This window comes from Bombina bombina, chromosome 4, assembly GCF_027579735.1.
Source record: "Bombina bombina isolate aBomBom1 chromosome 4, aBomBom1.pri, whole genome shotgun sequence".
Classification (NCBI taxonomy): domain Eukaryota; kingdom Metazoa; phylum Chordata; class Amphibia; order Anura; family Bombinatoridae; genus Bombina; species Bombina bombina.
This window is the reverse complement of record NC_069502.1, coordinates 674,948,794-674,970,413: the sequence shown is the minus strand read 5'-3', so window position 1 is coordinate 674,970,413 and position 21,620 is coordinate 674,948,794. Positions and strand designations below refer to the sequence as shown.

The window sequence follows — 21,620 nt, the reverse complement described above, 5'->3', positions numbered from 1 at the left end:
TATGATTATTCTGGTGCAGTATTTGTATATTTTCTGAAAACAAGAGTGATGCAGTGTTAGCCACTGAAAGGTTTATTGCTAACACAGCCCCATATGGAGTCTTAAAATGTATAAGATCTGACAATGGTACTGAGTTTATAGCAAATAGTTTTAAGTCACTGCTAAGTAAACGAGGCATAAGACATGAGACCTCAGCACCTTACCCCATCAGAATGGGACTGCTGATGCTGAAAGAAATTGGAGAACGCTATTTAAAATGGCAAGATGTCTGTTAGTTGAGAGTAAATTACCAAAAGAGTTATGGACATATGCAGTAATGACTGCCCCTCATATTTGAAACAGGTGCTTTAATAACCGGTTAGCACAAACCCCTTATTATCCTTTGACAGGCAGAAAAACTAACCTTTCTAAGATGAGAGTTTTTGGGTCAGAATGTTTTGCATACAAATTTGACAGAAAGAAACTAGGTTCAAAATGTGAGAGAGGGATTTTTATTGGATATGACAAGAACAGCCCCTCTTATCTAGTGTTTTATCCAGACACTCGAAAGGTCTTTAAACACAGGCTTGTGAGGTTTATCACAAAGAAAGTTGCTAAAAGACAGACTCAAACTGATCTGTTACATGATGATGAGTATTGCCATAGGGAGGGCTATGCATCCACTATACTTAAGACTAATCAGACTGAAATTGAGTGTCCAGAGATAGTCCAAATTTCTGAAATAGAATCTTTGAAGAGTGAGGACAATGGACAGGCAGGGAGTGACCATAATACACGTTACCCTAAAAGAGACAGAAAAACTCCTCAATACTTGGAAGACTATGTTTCAGATTTTGAATGAGATGATCAGATACTAACAAACATTGATTATTGTTACAGAGTGTTTGATGTACCACAAAACTTTAAAGATGCTATGAGCTTACCTCAGTCACAGAATTGGTTTAATGCTATTACAGAGGAAATGGATTCACTAAGAGAGAATGACACATTCACTTTGACCATTTTACCAGAAGGTAAACGTTCAATGGCTATATGCATTAAAAAACAATGTTGATAGATCAGAAACATACAAAGCCAGATATGTTGCTAAAGGTTATAGTCAAGTAAAGGGAATTGATTACAAGGAAGTATTTTCTGCAACTGCAAATATTACATCAGTATGTATTTTTATGCAACTGGCAGCACAGTATGATTTACCTCTTCACCAGATGGACGTGAAAACAGCCTACTTGCATGCCCCAATTGATTGTGAGATTTATGTGGAACAGCCTGTAAGATTTGAGGTAAAGTGCAAACAAAATGAGAAACTAGTTTTAAAATTAAAGAAGTCATTGTATGGTCTAAAGCAATCAGGTAGAAATTGGAACAAGATGCTGCATGATTATTTAAATGAGAATGGGTTTGAACAAAATCCAGCAGACCACTGTGTATATGTCAAACAATTTGGACATGATAGAGTAATACTGTTAATATGGGTTAATGATCTAATTATCGATGCCAATGAAGAAACAGTACTCAATGACATGAAAAAAATGCTTACAGCATTTCCTAGGTATTGATTTTGAACAAAGTTATGGTTTGGTAAAGATGAATCAAAAGAGATACATATTAAAGATTCTGGAGAAGTTTGGAATGATAGATTGCAAACCCAGATCGACACCATGTAAGCAAAAACTAAACCAAAATGATCACAATGATCCAGTAGATAGTAGGTAGCTTGCTGTATGTTATGACTTGTACAAGGCCAGATTTAAGCTGGGTGATCAGTAAACTGTCACAATACTTATCAGAGCCAACAGAACAACATCTAACCACAGCTAAGCATGTGATGAGGTAATTAAAGCGTACTACTGACTATGAGTTGTGCTACAAAAAATTTAGTGAAAACTTGAAACTTGAGATGTATAGTGATGCCGATTGGGCCTCTGGGGCGCGATCCGATATCGATCGCAGTTTGCGGCGCAAGCGAGGGAACCGGCGTCGCCCGCAGTTTCAGCTCGCAACTCGAGCCATCCCATATAGGTCGCCGTCAGATGCTAACGTGCCGTAAGTCTCACAAACCAGCGATGTCCAGAAATCTGCGTAAGTACAAATTTCTGGCGTCGCCAGTGACTTGCGCCACGTTAGAATCTGCCGGCGCCTATAAAACCTGACTAAAGTCTAAAACACCCGCACTGTCTAACACGCCTCCCTAACATAGCCCGCACTGTCTAACACGCCTCCCTAACATAGCCCGCACTGTCTAACCCTTTATCCGCTATCCCCCCTCACTAGCCTAACAATAAAAATGCTATTAACCCCTAAACCGCCGCTCCTTTACCCCGCCGCAACCTAATAAAATTATTAACCCCTAAACCGCCGCTCCCGTACCCCGCCGCCAGCTATATTATATCTATAACCCCCTAAAGTGAGCCCCTAACACCGCCGCCATCTATATTAAAATTATTAACCCCTAATCTAAGCCCCTTACACCGCCGCCATCTCTATTAAAATGATTAACCCCTAATTTAATCTACCTACCCTGCCGCCAGCTATATTATCTATATTAACCCTAAGTATATTATAGTTAATATAGGTATTACATTATATATATTAACTATATTAACCCTAATTATATTAGGGTTAATATAGTTAATATAGTTACTATAGTATTTATATTAACTATATTAACTCTATCTAACCCTAACACCCCTAACTAAATTTATATTAAATTAATCTAATTAATTTATAAACTAAAATATTCCTATTTAAATCTAAATACTTACCTATAAAATAAACCCTAAGATAGCTACAATATAATTAATAATTACATTATAGCTATGTTAGGGTTAATATTTATTTTACAGGTAAATAGTTAATTATTTTAACTAGGTATAATAGATATTAAATAGTTATTAACTATTTAATATCTATTATACCTAGTTAAAATAATTAACTATTTACCTGTAAAATAAATATTAACCCTAACATAGCTATAATGTAATTATTAATTATATTGTAGCTATCTTAGGGTTTATTTTATAGGTAAGTATTTAGATTTAAATAGGAATATTTTAGTTTATAAATTAATTAGATTAATTTAATATAAATTTAGTTAGGGGTGTTAGGGTTAGATAGAGTTAATATAGTTAATATAAATACTATAGTAACTATATTAACTATATTAACCCTAATATAATTAGGGTTAATATAGTTAATATATATAATGTAATAACTATATTAACTATAATATACTTAGGGTTAATATAGATAACATAGCTGGCGGCGGGGTAGGTAGATTAAATTAGGGGTTAATCATTTTTATATAGGTGGCGGCGGTGTAAGGGGTCAGATTACGGGATAGATAAGGTAGATGGCGGCGGTTTTAGGGGCTCACAGTAGGGGGTTAGTTTATGTAGATGGCGGCGGGGTCCGGGAGCGGCGTTTTAGGGGGTAATAACTTTATTAGGGATTTGGGGGGGGGGGGGGATCGCGGTTGACAGGGAGATAGACATTGCGCATGCGTTAGGTGTTAGGTTTATTTTAGAAGATCGCGGTTGACAGGGAGATAGACATTGCGCATGCGTTAGGTGTTAGGTTTATTTTAGCAGCTAGTTTAGGGAGTTACGGGGCTCCAATAGTCAGCGTAAGGCTTCTTACGGCTGCTTTTTGTGGCGAGGTGAAAATGGAGTAAGTTTTCTCCATTTTCGCCACGTAAGTCCTTACGCTGCATATTGGATACCAAACTGCGCGGGTTTGGTATACCTGCCTATGGCCCAAAAAACTGCGGGCGACGGCAGAAATATACGCGCGTAACTTCTAGCTTACGCCGTATATAGGATACCAAATCCGCGCAATTATTGGCGTCGCCGGCTTTTGCGGGCGACGCTTTATATCGGATCGACCCCCTGATGTGAATGATAGGAGGAGTATCACTGGATACTGCTTTAGCCTAACCAAGAATGGTTCACTGATTCCATGAAAATCAAAGAAACAGCCCACAGTTGCTTTATCTACATGTGAAGCTGAATACATGGCATTGGCTGTTACTCAAAGGAATGAATAAACTGTGTCATTATGAGCCAATACAAATATTTGGAGACAATCAGGGTTCAATTGCTCTTTCAATGAATCCTGTTTGCCATCAGAGATGTAAACACATTGATATCAAGTACCACTTCATTCGATTAGTGATCAGTGAAGGTAACATAGTTCTTGAGTATTGTCCAACTGACAAGATGGTAGCAGATGTTATGACAAAGCCTGCAACAAAATTCAAGTTAGAAAAGTTTTTGAGTTATATGTTTGGAATGTAAGTCATGCAATGTATGAATATGTTTAAAAGGGGGAAACATGCAAAATTAAACACTTGAGAGCAAGTAGGGGTGTTGAGATATAAACTGAAAGTGCTCTTACAGTGTTGTAGCCTATACAGGGAGTGCAGAATTATTAGGCAAGTTGTATTTTTGAGGATTAATTTTATTATTGAACAACAACCATGTTCTCAATGAACCCAAAAAACTCATTAATATCAAAGCTGAATAGTTTTGGAAGTAATTTTTAGTTTGTTTTTAGTTATAGCTATTTTAGGGGGATATCTGTGTGTGCAGGTGACTATTACTGTGCATAATTATTAGGCAACTTAACAAAAAACAAATATATACCCATTTCAATTATTTATTTTTACCAGTGAAACCAATATAACATCTCAACATTCACAAATATACATTTCTGACATTCAAAAACAAAACAAAAACAAATCAGTGACCAATATAGCCACCTTTCTTTGCAAGGACACTCAAAAGCCTGCCATCCATGGATTCTGTCAGTGTTTTGATCTCTTAACCATCAACATTGTGTGCAGCAGCAACCACAGCCTCCCAGACACTGTTCAGAGAGGTGTACTGTTTTCCCTCCTTGTAAATCTCACATTTGATGATGTACCACAGGTTCTCAATGGGGTTCAGATCAGGTGAACAAGGAGGCCATGTCATTAGATTTTCTTCTTTTATACCCTTTCTTGCCAGCCACGCTGTGGAGTACATGGACGCGTGTGATGGAGCATTGTCCTGCATGAAAATCATGTTTTTCTTGAAGGATGCAGACTTCTTCCTGTACCACTGCTTGAAGAAGGTGTCTTCCAGAAACTGGCAGTAGGACTGGGAGTTGAGCTTGACTCCATCCTCAACCCGAAAAGGCCCCACAAGCTCATCTTTGATGATACCAGCCCAAACCAGTACTCCACCTCCACCTTGCTGGCGTCTGAGTCGGACTGGAGCTCTCTGCCCTTTACCAATCCAGCCACGGGCCCATCCATCTGGCCCATCAAGACTCACTCTCATTTCATCAGTCCAAAAACCTTAGAAAAATCAGTCTTGAGATATTTCTTGGCCCAGTCTTGACGTTTCAGCTTGTGTGTCTTGTTCAGTGGTGGTCGTCTTTCAGCCTTTCTTACCTTGGCCATGTCTCTGAGTATTGCACACCTTGTGCTTTTGGGCACTCCAGTGATGTTGCAGCTCTGAAATATGGCCAAACTGGTGGCAAGTGGCATCTTGGCAGCTGCACGCTTGACTTTTCTCAGTTCATGGGCAGTTATTTTGCGCCTTGGTTTTTCCACACGCTTCTTGCGACCCTGTTGACTATTTTGAATGAAACGCTTGATTGTTCGATGATCACGCTTCAGAAGCTTTGCAATTTTAAGAGTGCTGCATCCCTCTGCAAGATATCTCACTATTTTTGACTTTTCTGAGCCTGTCAAGTCCTTCTTTTGACCCATTTTGCCAAAGGAAAGGAAGTTGCCTAATAATTATGCACACCTGATATAGGGTGTTGATGTCATTAGACCACACCCCTTCTCATTACAGAGATGCACATCACCTAATATGCTTAATTGGTAGTAGGCTTTCGAGCCTATACAGCTTGGAGTAAGAAAACATGCATAAAGAGGATGATGTGGTCAAAATACTAATTTGCCTAATAATTCTGCACTCCCTGTATACATTGTATGTTAACAGAAGTTGTAAATAAAGTTTATTTGATGTTGTTACCTCCTCCTTCCTCCTGACACAGGAAGCAGAAGCAGTGTAGTATAATAAAGACATAGAAGCAAGAAATGCCTGTGTGATTCTTCCTCCATCTTTATATAAAATAATTTATATATACGGTTATCCTACCCTAAAAACAACAGAATGGCAACACTAATACTTTACTGAAGGTCTCAGGTTGTGCTAATTTTTCTAGCGCTATTTTGGCCTGCACTTGAGCTCAAGCCATAATTTTCATCTTGAAATTTGAATATAAGGCCGCACCATAGGGATCTGTTTTAACATGGACATTTTAGTGCGGTCCAGCAATATTCATATTGCACCATACGCTATCATTAGCGATCCACTTGTAGTCTGGCGTTTTGATGGGTGCCTAATGTAAAGAAAGGTTGGACTCCTGTTCTAATAGAGATCTAAAGGTAATAACCCATATGTCCCAAAGGAGGAAGAATCTATTACATAATTCAAATTTCAAGAAAGTAGATTTGTGAGACATTAATAGAAAACTGAAAAGGTTTAGATGTTTTCTAGAAAAATTCAAAATAATGAAATTATCCATCTAAAATTAAATATCTGGCTAGTATAGTAATATACGGCTAGATTACAAGTTTTGCGTTAGAGGCTATGCGGTGCTAACGAGCAGTTTATGCTCACCGCTCACTTACAGACAGTGCTGGTATTATGAGTTTTTACAAACCAGACAAGTGAGCGTAGAGCAAAATTTTGCTCATTAACGTACTCCAATGCCAGCGCTGCTTACATTAGCAGTGAGCTGGTGTAACGTGTTCGTGCACGATTTCCCCATAGGAATCAACGGGGAGAGCCGGCTGAAAAAAAGTCTAACACCTGCCAAAAAGCAGCGTAAAACTCCTTAACGCAGCCCCAGTGATTCCTATGGGAAAATAAAATTTACATTTACACCTAACACCCTAACATGAATCCAGAGTCTAAAAACCCCTAATCTTACACTTATTAACCCCTAATCTGCCGCCCCGGACATCGCTGACACCTACATTATATTATTAACCCCTAATCTGCCACTCTGGACAACGCCGCCACCTACATTATACTTATCAATCCCTAATCTGCTGCCCCCAACATCGCCGACACCTACATTATATATATTAACCCCTAATCTGCCTTCCCCAATGTCACTGCAACCTAACTACACTTATTAACCCCTAATCTGCCGTCCCCAATGTCGCCGCCACTATAATAAACATATTAACCCCTAAACCGCCGCACCCCTGCATCGCAAACATTAGTTAAATATTATTAACCCCTAATCTGCCGTCCCTAACATCACCGACACCTACCTACATTTCTTAACCCCTAATCTGCCGCCCCCAACATCGCCGCCACTATTCTAAATTTATTAACCCCTAAACCTAAGTCTAACCCTAACCCCCACTAGCGTAAATATAATTTAAATAAATCTAAATAAAATTACTATCACTAACTAAATTATTCCTATTTAAAACTAAATACTTACCTATAAAGTAAACCCTAAGAAAGCTACAATATAACTAATAGTTACATTGTAGCTAGCTTAGAGTTTATTTTTATTTTATAGGCAAGTTTGTATTATTTTAACTAGGTAGAATAGTTATTAAATAGTTATTAACTATTTAATAACTACCTAGTTAAAATAAAGACAAATTTACCTGTAAAATAAAACCTAACCTAAATTACACTAACATCTAACACTACACTATAATTAAATTAATTCCCTAAATTAAATACAATTAAAAACAATTAAATAAAATTATATGTACAAAAAAACCCCCCACTAAATTACAGAAAATAATAAACAAATTACATGATTTTTAAACTAATTACACCTAATCTAATCCCCCTAACAAAATAAAAAAAGCCCTACCCTACACTAAATTACAAATAGCCCTTAAAAGGGCCTTTTGCGGGGCATTGCCCCAAAGTATTCAGCTCTTTTACCTGTAAAAAAATGACAAATCCCCCCAACATTAAAACCCACCACCCACACAACCAACCCTACTCTAAAACCCACCCAATACCCCCTTAAAAAAAACCTAACACTAGGTTAGAATTCCATCAGCCAATCGGAATTGAAGGAACGCCATCTTGGATGACGTCACTTAAAGGAACCATCATTTAGTAAGAAGACTTTGTTGGAAGAGGATGCTCTGTGTCGGATGTCTTGAAGATGGACCCGCTCCGCGCCGGATGGATGAAGATAGAGGATGCCGTCTGGATGAAGACTTCTGCCCATCTAGAGGACCACTTTGCCCGGCTTGGATGAAGACTTCTCCCGGCTTCGTTGAGGACTTCAGCCCGGTTGGATGAAGACTTCTCCCGGTAAGGTGATCTTCAAGGGGTTAGTATGAAAGAAAACGGATGGCTACTGAGCAACAGAAAAAATGGTAGTTTATTCCAATAAAAATGAAAGACACGACAAAACAAACCAATGGAGGGGATCAGCAATCTTACATGTTTCGCGCACACAAGCGCTTAATCATAGATGCTAAATACAAGTAGGTACAGCTGTTACATTTAAAGGGCAGTACACCAATGAAAAGCTTTTGTCTGTTAGGTGACGTAACTAATAAGTGTCACACCGGCTTCCAATTGAATTCTAAAGTGACCAACCTCTGTAGATGTAACAGTTCAGAATAAAATCATACACAATATACTTGTGAAGAGATGGCAATACTTGGCACATAATAAATAATGGTATAAGCACAATGTAAGCATATTTGTAAATATATATAAATGTAAAAATAAATATGCATAATTCAAAAACTAGATACAAAAAATTCTTTTAGCAGCAGTTCTCATTGAAATAAAAATACCATATAATAGCTCATATGGTATAAGTATGACACAAATGGATATGTGAATAAGTACATAAATAAATGATAGGTCAATTCATTAAATCAGTAAGAGCCCAGAAATTGGTCCTTCCTATAAGAATATGTGAATACATAAGAAGATATGCATACACATACCCATACATGTGCACACATTTCTACATATAAGTGTGTAAAAAACACACATGCAAGAATACATAACCATACTAGGCTTATCACAATCTACATAAAGCACAAAGAAAAAAACAAACACTCTGAGAGGGAATTAAATAATGTAACTAGGGATATGTATTAAAGTATGTATTAATATGAAAATATATGTATAACCATCAATACATTCGATAGTATCTACCTAGTCAACATAATATCTCATGTCCCATTCCAAATTCATGCCTGATGGTGATCTGGTTTTTAGTTTATAGATCCAAAATAATTCTTTCCTGTCCAACATCTTGGATATATCACCTCCTCGATATGGAGTTCTTGCTAAGTCAATGACCTTGATTTTAAGCCTAGGTACATTAGTGAAATGAAAGAGATTAAAATGTTTTGCTACAGCAGAATCTTTATTGAAGATTTTTATATCTCTTAGATGTTCTCTAGCGCGGTCCCTAAGAGTTCTAGTTGACTGTCCCACATATTGGGCCCCACAAAGTTGACAATCCAATAAATACACTATGTAATTAGTGAGACATGTGGCATAAAAATCTATCTCAAAACATTCACCTGTGACTTTGCTACAAAACCTATTCGTAAAATCCATAGTTTCACAAGTAATATAATTCGAGAGATGTGCCCTGAAATTTCCTTTACCCCTAAGCCAATTATCACTAGACTTAATCTTAGAATTAACTAAACTAGGAGAGAGCTTAGAAGCTAATGTTGGTGGTTTCTTAGCAACAGATCTGTATTCCTTTATATAGGGCTGCAAGACCTCATCACCCTTCAATATATGCAAATGCTTCTTAATGATACTGCATATGGAGTTGTATTGGGGAGAGAATTGGGTTGAAAAGATAATGCTCCGTTTATCCAGATAGTTTTTATTATTACTATTACTTTTATTAATATTAATATTGTCCTTGTTAGTCCCTATTCTGGTGACAACAGAGCCACTAGTGTTGTCTATCTTGGGAGATAATCCCTTAGAATGCAGTATCCAATCCTTTATCTCCTCAAAAGTTTTATATAACTCTCTGTCATTATAACCTCTAGCTTTTAATCTTATAATGAGATCATTACCGCCTTGAATGTAATTTTCTAATGTGCTAGCATTAAGTCTAAGCCTAATAAATTGACTTCTGGGGATAGATCTAACTAGGTGCTGAGGATGGCATGAGGTGGCATGGAGTATGGTATTACCTGCCATTTCCTTTCTATATGTAGTAGACACAATCTTGTGTGTGATGATGTCACCATATAAATGGAGGTCTAAGAAGTTCACTCCTTCCTGATGTAACTCCCTAGTAAATCTAAGATTGACATCATTGTCATTCAAGGCAATCAGAAAATCATCAAAAGGAAAGCCATCCCTCACAATAAAAATGAGATCATCTATATACCTCATGTACAGAAGAATGCCGGACCTAAAATGTTCTCCCATATCATATATGTGTTGGAGCACCCACTTACCCACAAACAAATTTGCATATGAGGGGGCGAATTGCACCCCCATAGCTGTTCCCTGACATTGTAAATAATAAACAGAGTCAAAAATAAAATAATTGTGAGTAAGTAGGAACTCCACTACTTCCACAATGAATTGTTTAGCTTCATCTTTATATGATGTATTTTTATTTAGGAAGAATTCCAGTGCCCGGCATCCGTGCACATGAGGTATAGAAGAATACAAGGAGGTAGCATCGAATGTTACCCACTTATAGCCTGCCTGCCACACAAAATTTTGCAAAATATCCAAGAGATGGCCAGAATCCCTAGTGTAGCTGTATATATTGGTAACTAGTGGTTGTAAAATGCTGTCAATCCATTCAGACACAGGCTCCAAAAGGGAGCCTATGCCTGAAATGATTGGATGGCCTGGTGGAGACAAATGGAGGTAATGGAAGATTGGTGTAATAGGATGTGTGGGTAAAAGATGTTTAGATTGCTCAGCTGTAAAAATGCCCAGGGAGACAGCTTCCTCAAGAAGTTTTTTAAGTTGATTAGAAAAGATAACTGTTGGATCAGACTCAAGTTTTCTATAAGTAATTCTATCAGAAAGCTGCCTATTGGCCTCTGACATATAATCAGACTTATTGAGAACAACAACATTGCCCCCTTTATCAGAATTATGGATGACAATGTTGCTGTTCTCTGCTAAGTCCCTCACAGCCAATCGTTCCTGAATAGTCAAATTCTGTCTAGACTTAAAATTGGCAGAATTACAAATTTCCTCCAATTTTAACACATCTTCCTCTACCCGCTTATGAAAGGAATTTAAGAAACTACCTCTGAACTGAATTGCCTAGGGTAAAAATTCACATATCCATTTGTGTCATACTTATACCATATGAGCTATTATATGGTATTTTTATTTCAATGAGAACTGCTGCTAAAAAAAATTTGTATCTTGTTTTTGAATTATGCATATTTATTTTCACATCTCTATATATTTACAAATATGCTTACATTGTGCTTATACCATTATTTATTATGTGCCAAGTATTGCCATATCTTCACAAGTATATTGTGTATGTTTTTATTCTGAACTGTTACATCTACAGAGGTTGGTCACTTTAGAATTCAATTGGAAGCCGGTGTGACACTTATTAGTTATGTCACCTAACAGACAAAGCTTTTCATTGGTGTACTGCCCTTTAAATGTAACAGCTGTACCTACTTGTATTTAGCATCTATGATTAAGCGCTTGTGTGCGCGAAACATGTAAGATTGCTGATCCCCTCCATTGGTTTGTTTTGTCGTGTCTTTCATTTTTATTGGAATAAACTACCATTTTTTTCTGTTGCTCAGTAGCCATCAGTTTTCTTTCATTTTTGCATTGTGGTAGTCCTCCGCTTTTTGGTTGGCTCCACACACCCCTACTATTAGGAGTTGGTCTGTTCTACCCTTCTTCCTTTGCCCAGCGGAAGTTTTCAGTAGCAGCACACCTCTTCTCTTCAAGGGGTTAGTGTTAGGTTTTTTAAGGGGGTATTGGGTGGGTTTTAGAGTAGGATTGGTTGTGTGGGTGGTGGGTTTTAATGTTGGGGGGATTTGTAATTTTTTTTACAGGTAAAAGAGCTGATTACTTTGGGGCAATGCCCCGCAAAAGGCCCTTTTAAGGGCTATTTGTAATTTAGTGTAGGGTAGGGCTTTTTTATTTTGGGGGGGCTTTTTTATTTTGTTAGGGGGATTAGATTAGGTGTAATTACCTGTAGTTTAAAAATCTTGTAATTTGTTTATTATTTTCTGTAATTTAGTGTTTGTTTGTTTTTGTACTTTAGATAATTTTATTTAATTGTATTTAATTGTATTTAATTTAGGGATTTAATTTAATTATAGTGTAGTGTTAGGTGTTAGTGTAATTTAGGTTAGGTTTTATTTTACAGGTAAATTTGTCTTTATTTTAACTAGGTAGTTATTAAATAGTTAATAACTATTTAGTAACTATTCTACCTAGTTAAAATAAGTACAAACTTGCCTGTAAAATAAAAATAAACCCTAAGCTAGCTACAATGTAACTATTAGCTATATTGTAGCTATCTTAGGGTTTATTTTATAGGTAAGTATTTAGTTTTAAATAGGAATTATTTAGTTAATGATAGTTATTTTTATTTAGATTTATTTAAATTATATTTAAGTTAGGGGGTGTTAGGGTTAGGGTTAGATTTAGGGGTTAATAACTTTAATATAGTGGCGGCGACGTTGGGGGCGGCAGATTAGGGTTTAATAAATGTAGGTAGGTGTCGGCAATGCTAGGGGCGGCAGATTAGGGGTTAATAAATGTAGGTAGGTGTCGGCGATGCTAGGGACGGCAGATTAGGGGTTAATAATATTTAACTAGTGTTTGCGATGCAGGAGTGCGGCGTTTTAGGGGTTAATATATTTATTATAGTGGCGGCGATGTCCGGTTCGGCAGATTAGGGGTTAAAAATTTTAAATTTAGTTTTTGCAATGTGGGGGGCCTCGGTTTAGGGGTTAATAGGTAGTGGGTGTTAGTGTACTTTTTAGCACTTTAGTTAAGAGTTTTATGCTACGGCGTTGTATTGTAAAACTCTTAACTACTGACTTTAAAATGCGGTACCAGTTTTGATAGGAGAGGGTGTACTGCTCACTTTTTGTCAGACTCGTAATAACGGCGCTATGCAAGTCCCATTGAAAAAATAGGATACGCAATTTACGTAAGTGGATTTGCGGTATTTCCAAGTGTGGCCAAAAAAGTGAGTGGTACACCTGTACCTGCAAGACTCGTAATACCAGCGGGCGTTAAAAAGCAGCGTTAGGACCGGCCAACGCTACTTTTAAAGCCTAACGCAAAACTCGTAATCTAGCCGATAATTTGCATGATTAGAAAAAGTAACACAGATTCATGTAATATACCAGAAACATTATATTTGTTGATAGTGCTCTGTCCAGTCCATGGGCCTGTATTTTTGCTCTAAAAGGCTTGCTTAAAAAAAAAAATCACAGTCGACTTTAATTTATTTACATTGCTTTACAATAAATACATCTTCAAAGAAAATCATTGTCATATTCAGTTTGTTTGTTAGCTCATTTGCCCTAAAACTAAATAATTTGTTATAGTTTTGTAGGTACTGTGTCTCCCTACTAATGGCATAATCCATGTTATAAACTACAGGATTAGAAATAAAATATTATAAAGAAAATCATGTGCATTTATTAATGCTCTTAAAATGCTTAGAATTGCCATTCCATTGGTTCTAAAAAAACAAGAATGTTCAACCTATGGTATGTTTCAATGAGAAATTAAACTTTGCTATTAACCTTTTTAGTGTGGAGAAATTCTCAAACACATTGCTATAGAAGATGTCTCTTCTATTACTTTCACTGATTACTTGTTGCCTTGGGGTTGTTCTCTGTTTTCCAAATACTAATACTAGAATAAGGGAAGGAATTCCTCTACTACAAAGCATAAAAATATTTAAAAAAAAATCTGAAGGCCTTTTCTGTAGTAAAAATAATACTAAAGCTTCCCACAATTTGTAACTTGCTCATTATTACAATTTAAATTATTAAGCCTGACATATGCTCTAGTTAGTACATATACATGTTTACTAGTTTTAGATGGATACAATAATTACCAAAATTATGCTTATCTATGGGTATTTGTTACTTTTGAGGTTTAGTTTTTTTGCAATTTGTAGTTAATGATATACACCTAGATTACGAGTTTTGTTCTAAACAGGGTGCGAAAATAACGCAAAACAATTTGCATTCTTGCACTCTCCATAGTGCTGCCATTACGAGTTACTGAAAAGCAAGCCTCCTTGTACTTTGCGTTATGGTGCGTTAAGCTCCATACCGCATAAAAGCCAAGGGCTGAGTTTATGTGCTCGTGCACGCTTTCCCCCATAGACATCAATGGGGAGAGAGTGTTAGAAAAATACAAACACCTGCGATCGCGGAATGGAGATCGCTGTAACGCAACCGCATTGATGTCCATGGGGAAAAGAAAGTTACGTTTAAACCTAAAACCCTAACATAAACCCCAAGTCTAAACACCCCTAATCCACCGCCCCGGATTTTATTCTTCAAATTCAAATCAGCCAATAGGATTTCAGTAGCTCTCATCCTTTTGGCTGTTTTGAACAGCCAAAATGATTTCAGAAGCTCTCATCCTATTGGCTGATTTGAATTTGAAAAATCAAATCATCCATTAGGAATGCAAGGCACTTTTTTTTTTTTTAAACGGCTATCTTGCATTCAACTTCAGCGTACGGCAGTGCCCATATGAAGAGGATGCTACACGCAGGATATCTTCGCTGTCCAGGATAGCCCCGCTCCGCCGGGATGAAGATAGAAGATGTCCCTGAGATGGATGAAGGTGTTGCCGCCTGGATTAAGACAGATGTCCGGACTTCAGGAACCGTGAGTAGGTTTTATGGGGTTAGTGTTAGTTTTTTTTTATTTGTTCTATCCAAATCATCATTAAATACACTTTGGGTGATATATTATTTGTGCATGAATTACTCACATATCATCTGGGCAGTTTGCTGGACTGTCCATTCTTTGTCCTGAACGTACATAATGTAGAACCTCAATGTTGGAGTATCCTGGGTAAGGTTGTTGACCCAAAGTAAATACTTCCCAGAGGAGGACTCCAAAGGACCTAATAGACACAGAGTTAAAACCAAATTACTTTTGTCTTGTTTCAGTTGGTGTTGCATATATAAATTGCTGGATAGCATGTGTTTTGCTTATTATTTCTATTTTACTGGATATATTTTTTACCTTGATTGACAAGGGTTTCTCAAGTGACACAACTCAACAGAAAAGAAATGGAAAAAAATATTGCAACTTTTACAAAGGCCAAGTGTTACCATCATTTACTATTTAGCCTATAATTAAAAGATAATGTCAAATTATTTCATGGAAACAAAGATGTTTGTCACTCATCTGGATATAGCAAATTTTCCTAGAGCTGGTTATCTCATTCTTTTCTGCATAATGACGCATTTCAAAAAATAGAAATAACAGAATATTCTTTTTGCCATATGAATTCCAAAATCGAAACCTTTTCCAGTTCCAAGCAGTTTGTATATCAAACTTTGAAACTGATGGTACTCACCAAACATCAGCACAGCTGTTAAATACACCATCAACCAAACTTTCTGGTGCCATCCATCGAACAGGTAAAAAACCCTCTCCTTTTTTTTTGTAGTAATCATATTTGTACACATCTCTAGCCAGTCCAAAATCACCAATCTTTATAATCCTTGAAAGGTTATCATATTCTTTCACAGACACCAGGCAATTGCGAGCAGCCAGATCTCTAAAATATAGTTTACAAAATGAATGTTACAGGTACTATAGTTTGGTGTTAAGGATTGTTCATTGTAAGATAAATTAATGTATATATACAGGTAGCCCTCAGTTTACGCCGGGGTTAGTTTCCAGAAGGAATGGTTGTAAATTGAAACCGTTGTAAATTGAAACCCAGTTTATAATGTAAGTTAATGGGAAGTGAGGGAGTTAGGTTCAAAACCCCTCTCAAAATTCACAGTCACACCTAATACATTATTTTTAAAGCTTTGAAATGAAGACTTTAAATGCTAAACAGCATTATAAACAGTATCAAATAATCATATAACACAGAATATATAATTAAACTAAGTTAAATGAACAAGAACATTTGCTAAACTGCATTATAAACCTAATGAAATAATCACATAACACTGACTTCACTTGCATTATTCTGCAAACGGTTCTATTCCAATCTGGACTGATTTATAGACAGGAAGATCTTGTTCCTATGAAAACTGCTTGATAGCTCATGTCTAGCTAAACTAATTAATTCCAGCCTGTTTTTGTGCTTGGCTTTGCATATCTTTGCTGCAACACAAGCGGACAGCTCCACCTACTGGCTATTTTAATCAATGCTATGCTTCTCAATGCTTTTCAATAGCAGTCACATGACTGAAAAAAAAGGTTGTTATTCTGAAATGGCGCAAATGGAACCGGCGTAAATCGAGGGCCACCTGTATATATTTCACCTTTAATTTAGATTTATTAATTAAATAATTATTTTTAGGAGAAGTTTATAATAAAACTAATTATATTAACCTGCTCCTGAATAGGAAAATTAAATCAACCTGATGAAACATGTACCTAAATTCTCTTAGCTCATGAAAAACTGTGATTGTCTATATTTTCTATAGGATGAAATTGTCAACCAGTCAGTTGTTGGAAAAAGATTTTGCAAAAATACTTTCCACATGCTTCTGTCCAACACAGTTATAATTATACAGGTTTTACCTCTGTAATTACCTTGTATCTAAGCCTCAGCAGACTGCCCCCTTATTTTAGTTCTTTTGACAGACTTGCATTTTAGCCAATCAGAGCTGTCTCCATGGTAAATTCACGTGGATGAGCTCGATGTTATCTATATGAAACACGTGAACTAATGCCCTCTAGTGGTGAAAAACTCAAAATGCATTTAGATTAGAGGCGGCCTTCAAGGTCTAAGAAATAAGCATATGAACCTCCTAGGTTTTGCTTTCAACTAAGAATACCAAGAGAACAAAACAAAATTGGTGATAAAAGTAAATTAGAAAGTTGTTTAAAATTTCATGCCCTATTTGAAACATGAAAGATTTTTTTGGACTTCATTGTCCCTTTAAGGGGTTAATTGTAGAATGGACTACTGCAAATAAAGAGATACATCAAGGGAATCATTCTGAGGAGAGATCCAGCAGCATATCAGTAAATGTAGTTGGAAGAAAAAAGCTGCTCTAACTAATAATTAATGAGCTGAAAACGTAAAGGGACAGTCAACACCAGAATTTTTGTTGTTTAAAAAGAAAGATAATCCCTTTATTATCCATTCCCCAGTTTTGCATAACCAACACTGTTACAGAAATACACTTTTACCTCTGTAATTACCTTGTATCTATGCTTCTGCAAACTGCCCCCTTATTTTAGTTCTTTTGACAGACTTGCATTTTAGCCAATCAGTGTTCATTTCAGGGTAACTTAACGTGAATGAGCTCAATGTTATCTATATGAAACACAGGAACTAATGCCCCCTAGTGGTCAAAATGCACTCAGATTAGAGGCAGTCTTCAAAAAAGTAGAATATGAACCTCCTAGTTTTAATTTTCAACTAAGAATACCAAGAGGACAAAGCAAAATTGGTGCTAAAAGTAAATTGGAAAGTTGTTTAAAATTATATTCCCTATTTAAATCATGAAAGTTTTTTTTGGACTTGACTGTCCCTTTAAAGGGAGGACTAAGGATGCAGAAGGGATCAGTGCAGTTATACAAGCTTTAGGGGATATGATTGAATCAGAGAATAATATACCTACTGGATTAATACATATTCAGTAAAAGGTAGGCTATGTATAATGAGCAATTTGCTTTCATGCTCCCCCTGAGGTTTATTTTATATTTATTTTCTCTACTGCTATTTTCAACTCTATCTATCATCTATATATCTGTCTCTCCATCCATCCACCCACCGAGATGCAAATCTACTGTATTTACTGGTCCTTTAATACAGTATGTTCAAATTGGCAAGTCAGAATTTCACTGTGGCCACTATGTTCCCATTAACATTGCGTGACAATGGAAATGCTGCTTGAGCATCAATGTCCCAGCAGTCATTGCTGTCACGAATATAACATTCTTAAAAATATCTAATAATAGCCCCATTCCTAACCATAGATCTAACACTATCTCAATGTCACCACTTATCTGTTAAAACAGGTGAATGACAGTAACCTTGAAGTGCAACGTCAGGGGTCTCTATATCTTTGTAGAGATTATATTTTAAACCACATCAACCCAGCCAAAGCCAACAGTGACCATGGTTTTCAAGGTTTAAATATTAATATAGGAAAAGGAGAAAGATAAACAAGATAAAGTAAAACATACTGTACCTGTGAACAAAATGCATTTTCTCAAGATATGCACAACCTCTGGAAATGTTCTCTGAAATGTCTAAAAGATCCAAGGTTGATAGCAGAGGACTCTGTAGCTACAAAAACAAATATTTTAATAGACTAAGGTCAATCTTTTTTTTTTCAATATTACTTTTAAACATTTCTGAATATTTATTTCTGAAAGCCAGTGAAGATGATTAATTATGGTTATGAGTGGCAGGTTTGTTTTCCATTAAGACTTCAGTGCTCTTAAACTGTACACTTAACTCACCACTCTGTTTATAATGGGTCCGGTAACATATCTTCCTGCTTTTTTAATCAATTATCTTATATAAATATATTTTTTTCAAATGTATTCTATATGGAGGTAGTAATAGAACAAACAGCATGGTAATATTAAACTGATAGCACAAAAGAAATCCAGCAAACCTCCCAGGCGTATAATCAATCAAAATTTATTAAAGGAAAACCGTGCAAAAAAACTTATAAAAAAAAGGTAAAACACACAGAAAAAATGTCCCAACACCTGGAACAGATACAGGAATCGTCCTACGCGTTTCAGCAGATATTCGCCTTATTCATGGACATAATTTGCTCCACACTAACATTGACTATTTAAACACACCCTTGTCATCAGGTGTAAGGGCTCCAGGTGCTAATTGTTAAAGGGACAGACCTATGTCAACACTATGTGGGAATAAAGACAGACTATAAGTGGCTAGTCATTAGGGGAAATTACAAAGAACAAGTATCAACAATTTATTGTCCACTCAGGCTAAACATATATATATATCTCTGATAGCATATTCAACCTTAACCATTAAATAATAGATATCTTATAAAGAAAATGGGAACAGCCTATGATTATTTTAAAGCCTATATATGAGCGGATTAAATAACACCATAATGATAACCATGTAATTTTGTAAATCCATAGAGGGGTAAGGGGTATTAGTTACCTCATATTATTAATTACCACTATGACAATTTTAATTATATACATATTTGGTTATAATAATGTACCTAAAGGTTCAAATATTTATTATCTAAGTTTATCCTGTATATTCATAGGGATAAAAATATCGGGGACCCACAGAGTGGTGAACGATCCGGAGGCTGATTAGGCTGCTTAAACATCCTTTTGAATCAACTGGTGCTGGTGAGTTTTCACAATACCGCTCTGTATATTCTAAGGATTAATGCTGTTGGATATATGCACTATACAAGTCTGGAGCTGTCTAAAGGGGGATTTTTTGTGTTTTAATATTAAACTGGTAACATTAAAAGTTGTATTATCCTTGCAGATAATGTCAGCTTTCAAAAGCTTTTTTTTTTTTTTTTTATGGGTTAAAAATGCAATTACATTGTTTAAATATTATGAAACATAGATACTTACAGAAGTATTTGCTCGAGCTCCTCGCAAGTATGAAAGTAAATCTCCCCCAGCCATTAGTTCAAGAATAATGTACTGTGGATCATTCAGTAGACAGACTCCCAAAAGCTTTAAGATGTTTGGATGGTTAAACTGGCTGAAGAAAACAATGATATCAAGGTAATTCAACAGAAATATGATTAATTAAATTCATCAGATCACTATAGGCTAAATCCTTTTACAGAAATAATGAGAAAAAATACACAAATCTGAATAACTACTAATGTTAACTATTAATCTAAATGTATCTTAAATTAATGTATGCTAATAAGAACATTCTGCATGTAAAACCTTAAAAAAAACTGTGCAGGAAATGTTTTCAGGTAATTTCATACTGTAATTTGTTTTTGGAAGAGGTGAAATAACACATAAATGTCTTATTTAAAATGCTACACACATATGATACAGTTGTGTTATATTAAAGGTTGTATTTAAAGTAATAGTATAACTAATAATCACAATAGCCTAAAGCAAATTGCAAAAAAAAATTCAAAGAAAGTAAAGTTACATCTTTCATACAATAGTCTCAAATTCTCATTCCATAGCTAGTGGAATGACCAAGGGCTATATTACAAGAGGAGCAAAAAAAATATTAGTGCTATTGTGCGCCAAAGTTGCTCTAAACTGAAGGGGCACTAAGCGGAAGGTCAAATAGTGGAGTTCCTCAATTACTTCAATTTCTATTGAAATATACTTTTAAAACACCGCACAAATACATACATATGAATACACACACATATAAATATATATATATATATATATATATATATATATATATATATATATATATAAATGCATAGTCAAATACACATACGTATACTTGTAAAAGATAATCTGCTTTGGCTAGTAAACTGCAGTAACATTTTAGCAGTGAAACCAATTGATCAAATATACCTCATGAGGAATGCTTCCTTCAGAAACTCAGCTTTTTCATGGTCTGTTGCATCTTTCTTCAGTGTCTATTTTAAAAAGAAACAACATAAGCTGTTGTTACCATGAAATACCATTTGCCATAACACATAAAGCTGTTACCCTACTGCTACAAGTTGTCATTATACGGCCCATTCATCCATTTGACAGCATAACCAGTAGTAGTATAGTTTTCTTTTCTAGCGTTAAAGAGTTGTAGCTTAATATATATTGCAGTAGGGGCATATCTGTAACTAGTAGGCCTCCTACCTATGTTGGGGGAAAAAGTTTTAATTTAAACCCTGTGTGTGCAGATTCAGTTTTTTTCTTGCAGTGAGTGCATCACACTGGCTGCACATTGATATTGCAGTGTGGGTATTGCTGGAACGGGCAGTGAGTGCACATTACTGCATTTTATTTTCTCCAGTTAGAAAATATATATTATTTAATATATACATATATAATATAATAAACAGCAAACAGCTTGCACTCTCTAGTCTTTTAATTAAACGTATTTATTGCAGTGTAACATTTCGGGAATAAAACTCAATTTTCTTATACAATAGAGCAGTTAATTGAAAATCAATTTTTACCATACAAGCTCCTCCCCCTAATTAGAAAAACCGCCAAGTGGTTGTCCAGGTAACCACTGTGTTTATAACAATATTCCCACATTTATATTCATTAATCCGTTTTTTCCCCCCGCTTACTACCCAAGAAACGACCTGTTTAACGGTAGAGAAACGCATTGCAAGAGAAAAATAAAGCATTGTTTTTATATTTTATCCTTGAGAAGTTGTTTCATACACTGACCTGGTTCAGCTTTGTTTTTTTTTGCAAAATTGTGCTGATC

General features: G+C 35.9%; 1 protein-coding gene across 1 annotated transcript in view; it reads right to left on the bottom strand.

Annotated features, from left to right (window-relative positions):
- The window catches only part of ROS1 (ROS proto-oncogene 1, receptor tyrosine kinase), a 474,496-nt gene that overhangs the window by 59,167 nt on the left and 393,709 nt on the right, over positions 1 to 21,620 (bottom strand). Inside the window, exons 40-44 of the mRNA XM_053712162.1 lie at positions 20,753 to 20,817; positions 19,823 to 19,955; positions 18,424 to 18,521; positions 15,615 to 15,818; positions 15,021 to 15,155 (exon numbers count right to left, since the gene is read on the bottom strand). Of these exons, the coding sequence (XP_053568137.1) occupies positions 15,021 to 15,155; positions 15,615 to 15,818; positions 18,424 to 18,521; positions 19,823 to 19,955; positions 20,753 to 20,817 (635 nt within the window). The remainder of the gene's footprint in view (positions 1 to 15,020; positions 15,156 to 15,614; positions 15,819 to 18,423; positions 18,522 to 19,822; positions 19,956 to 20,752; positions 20,818 to 21,620) is intronic.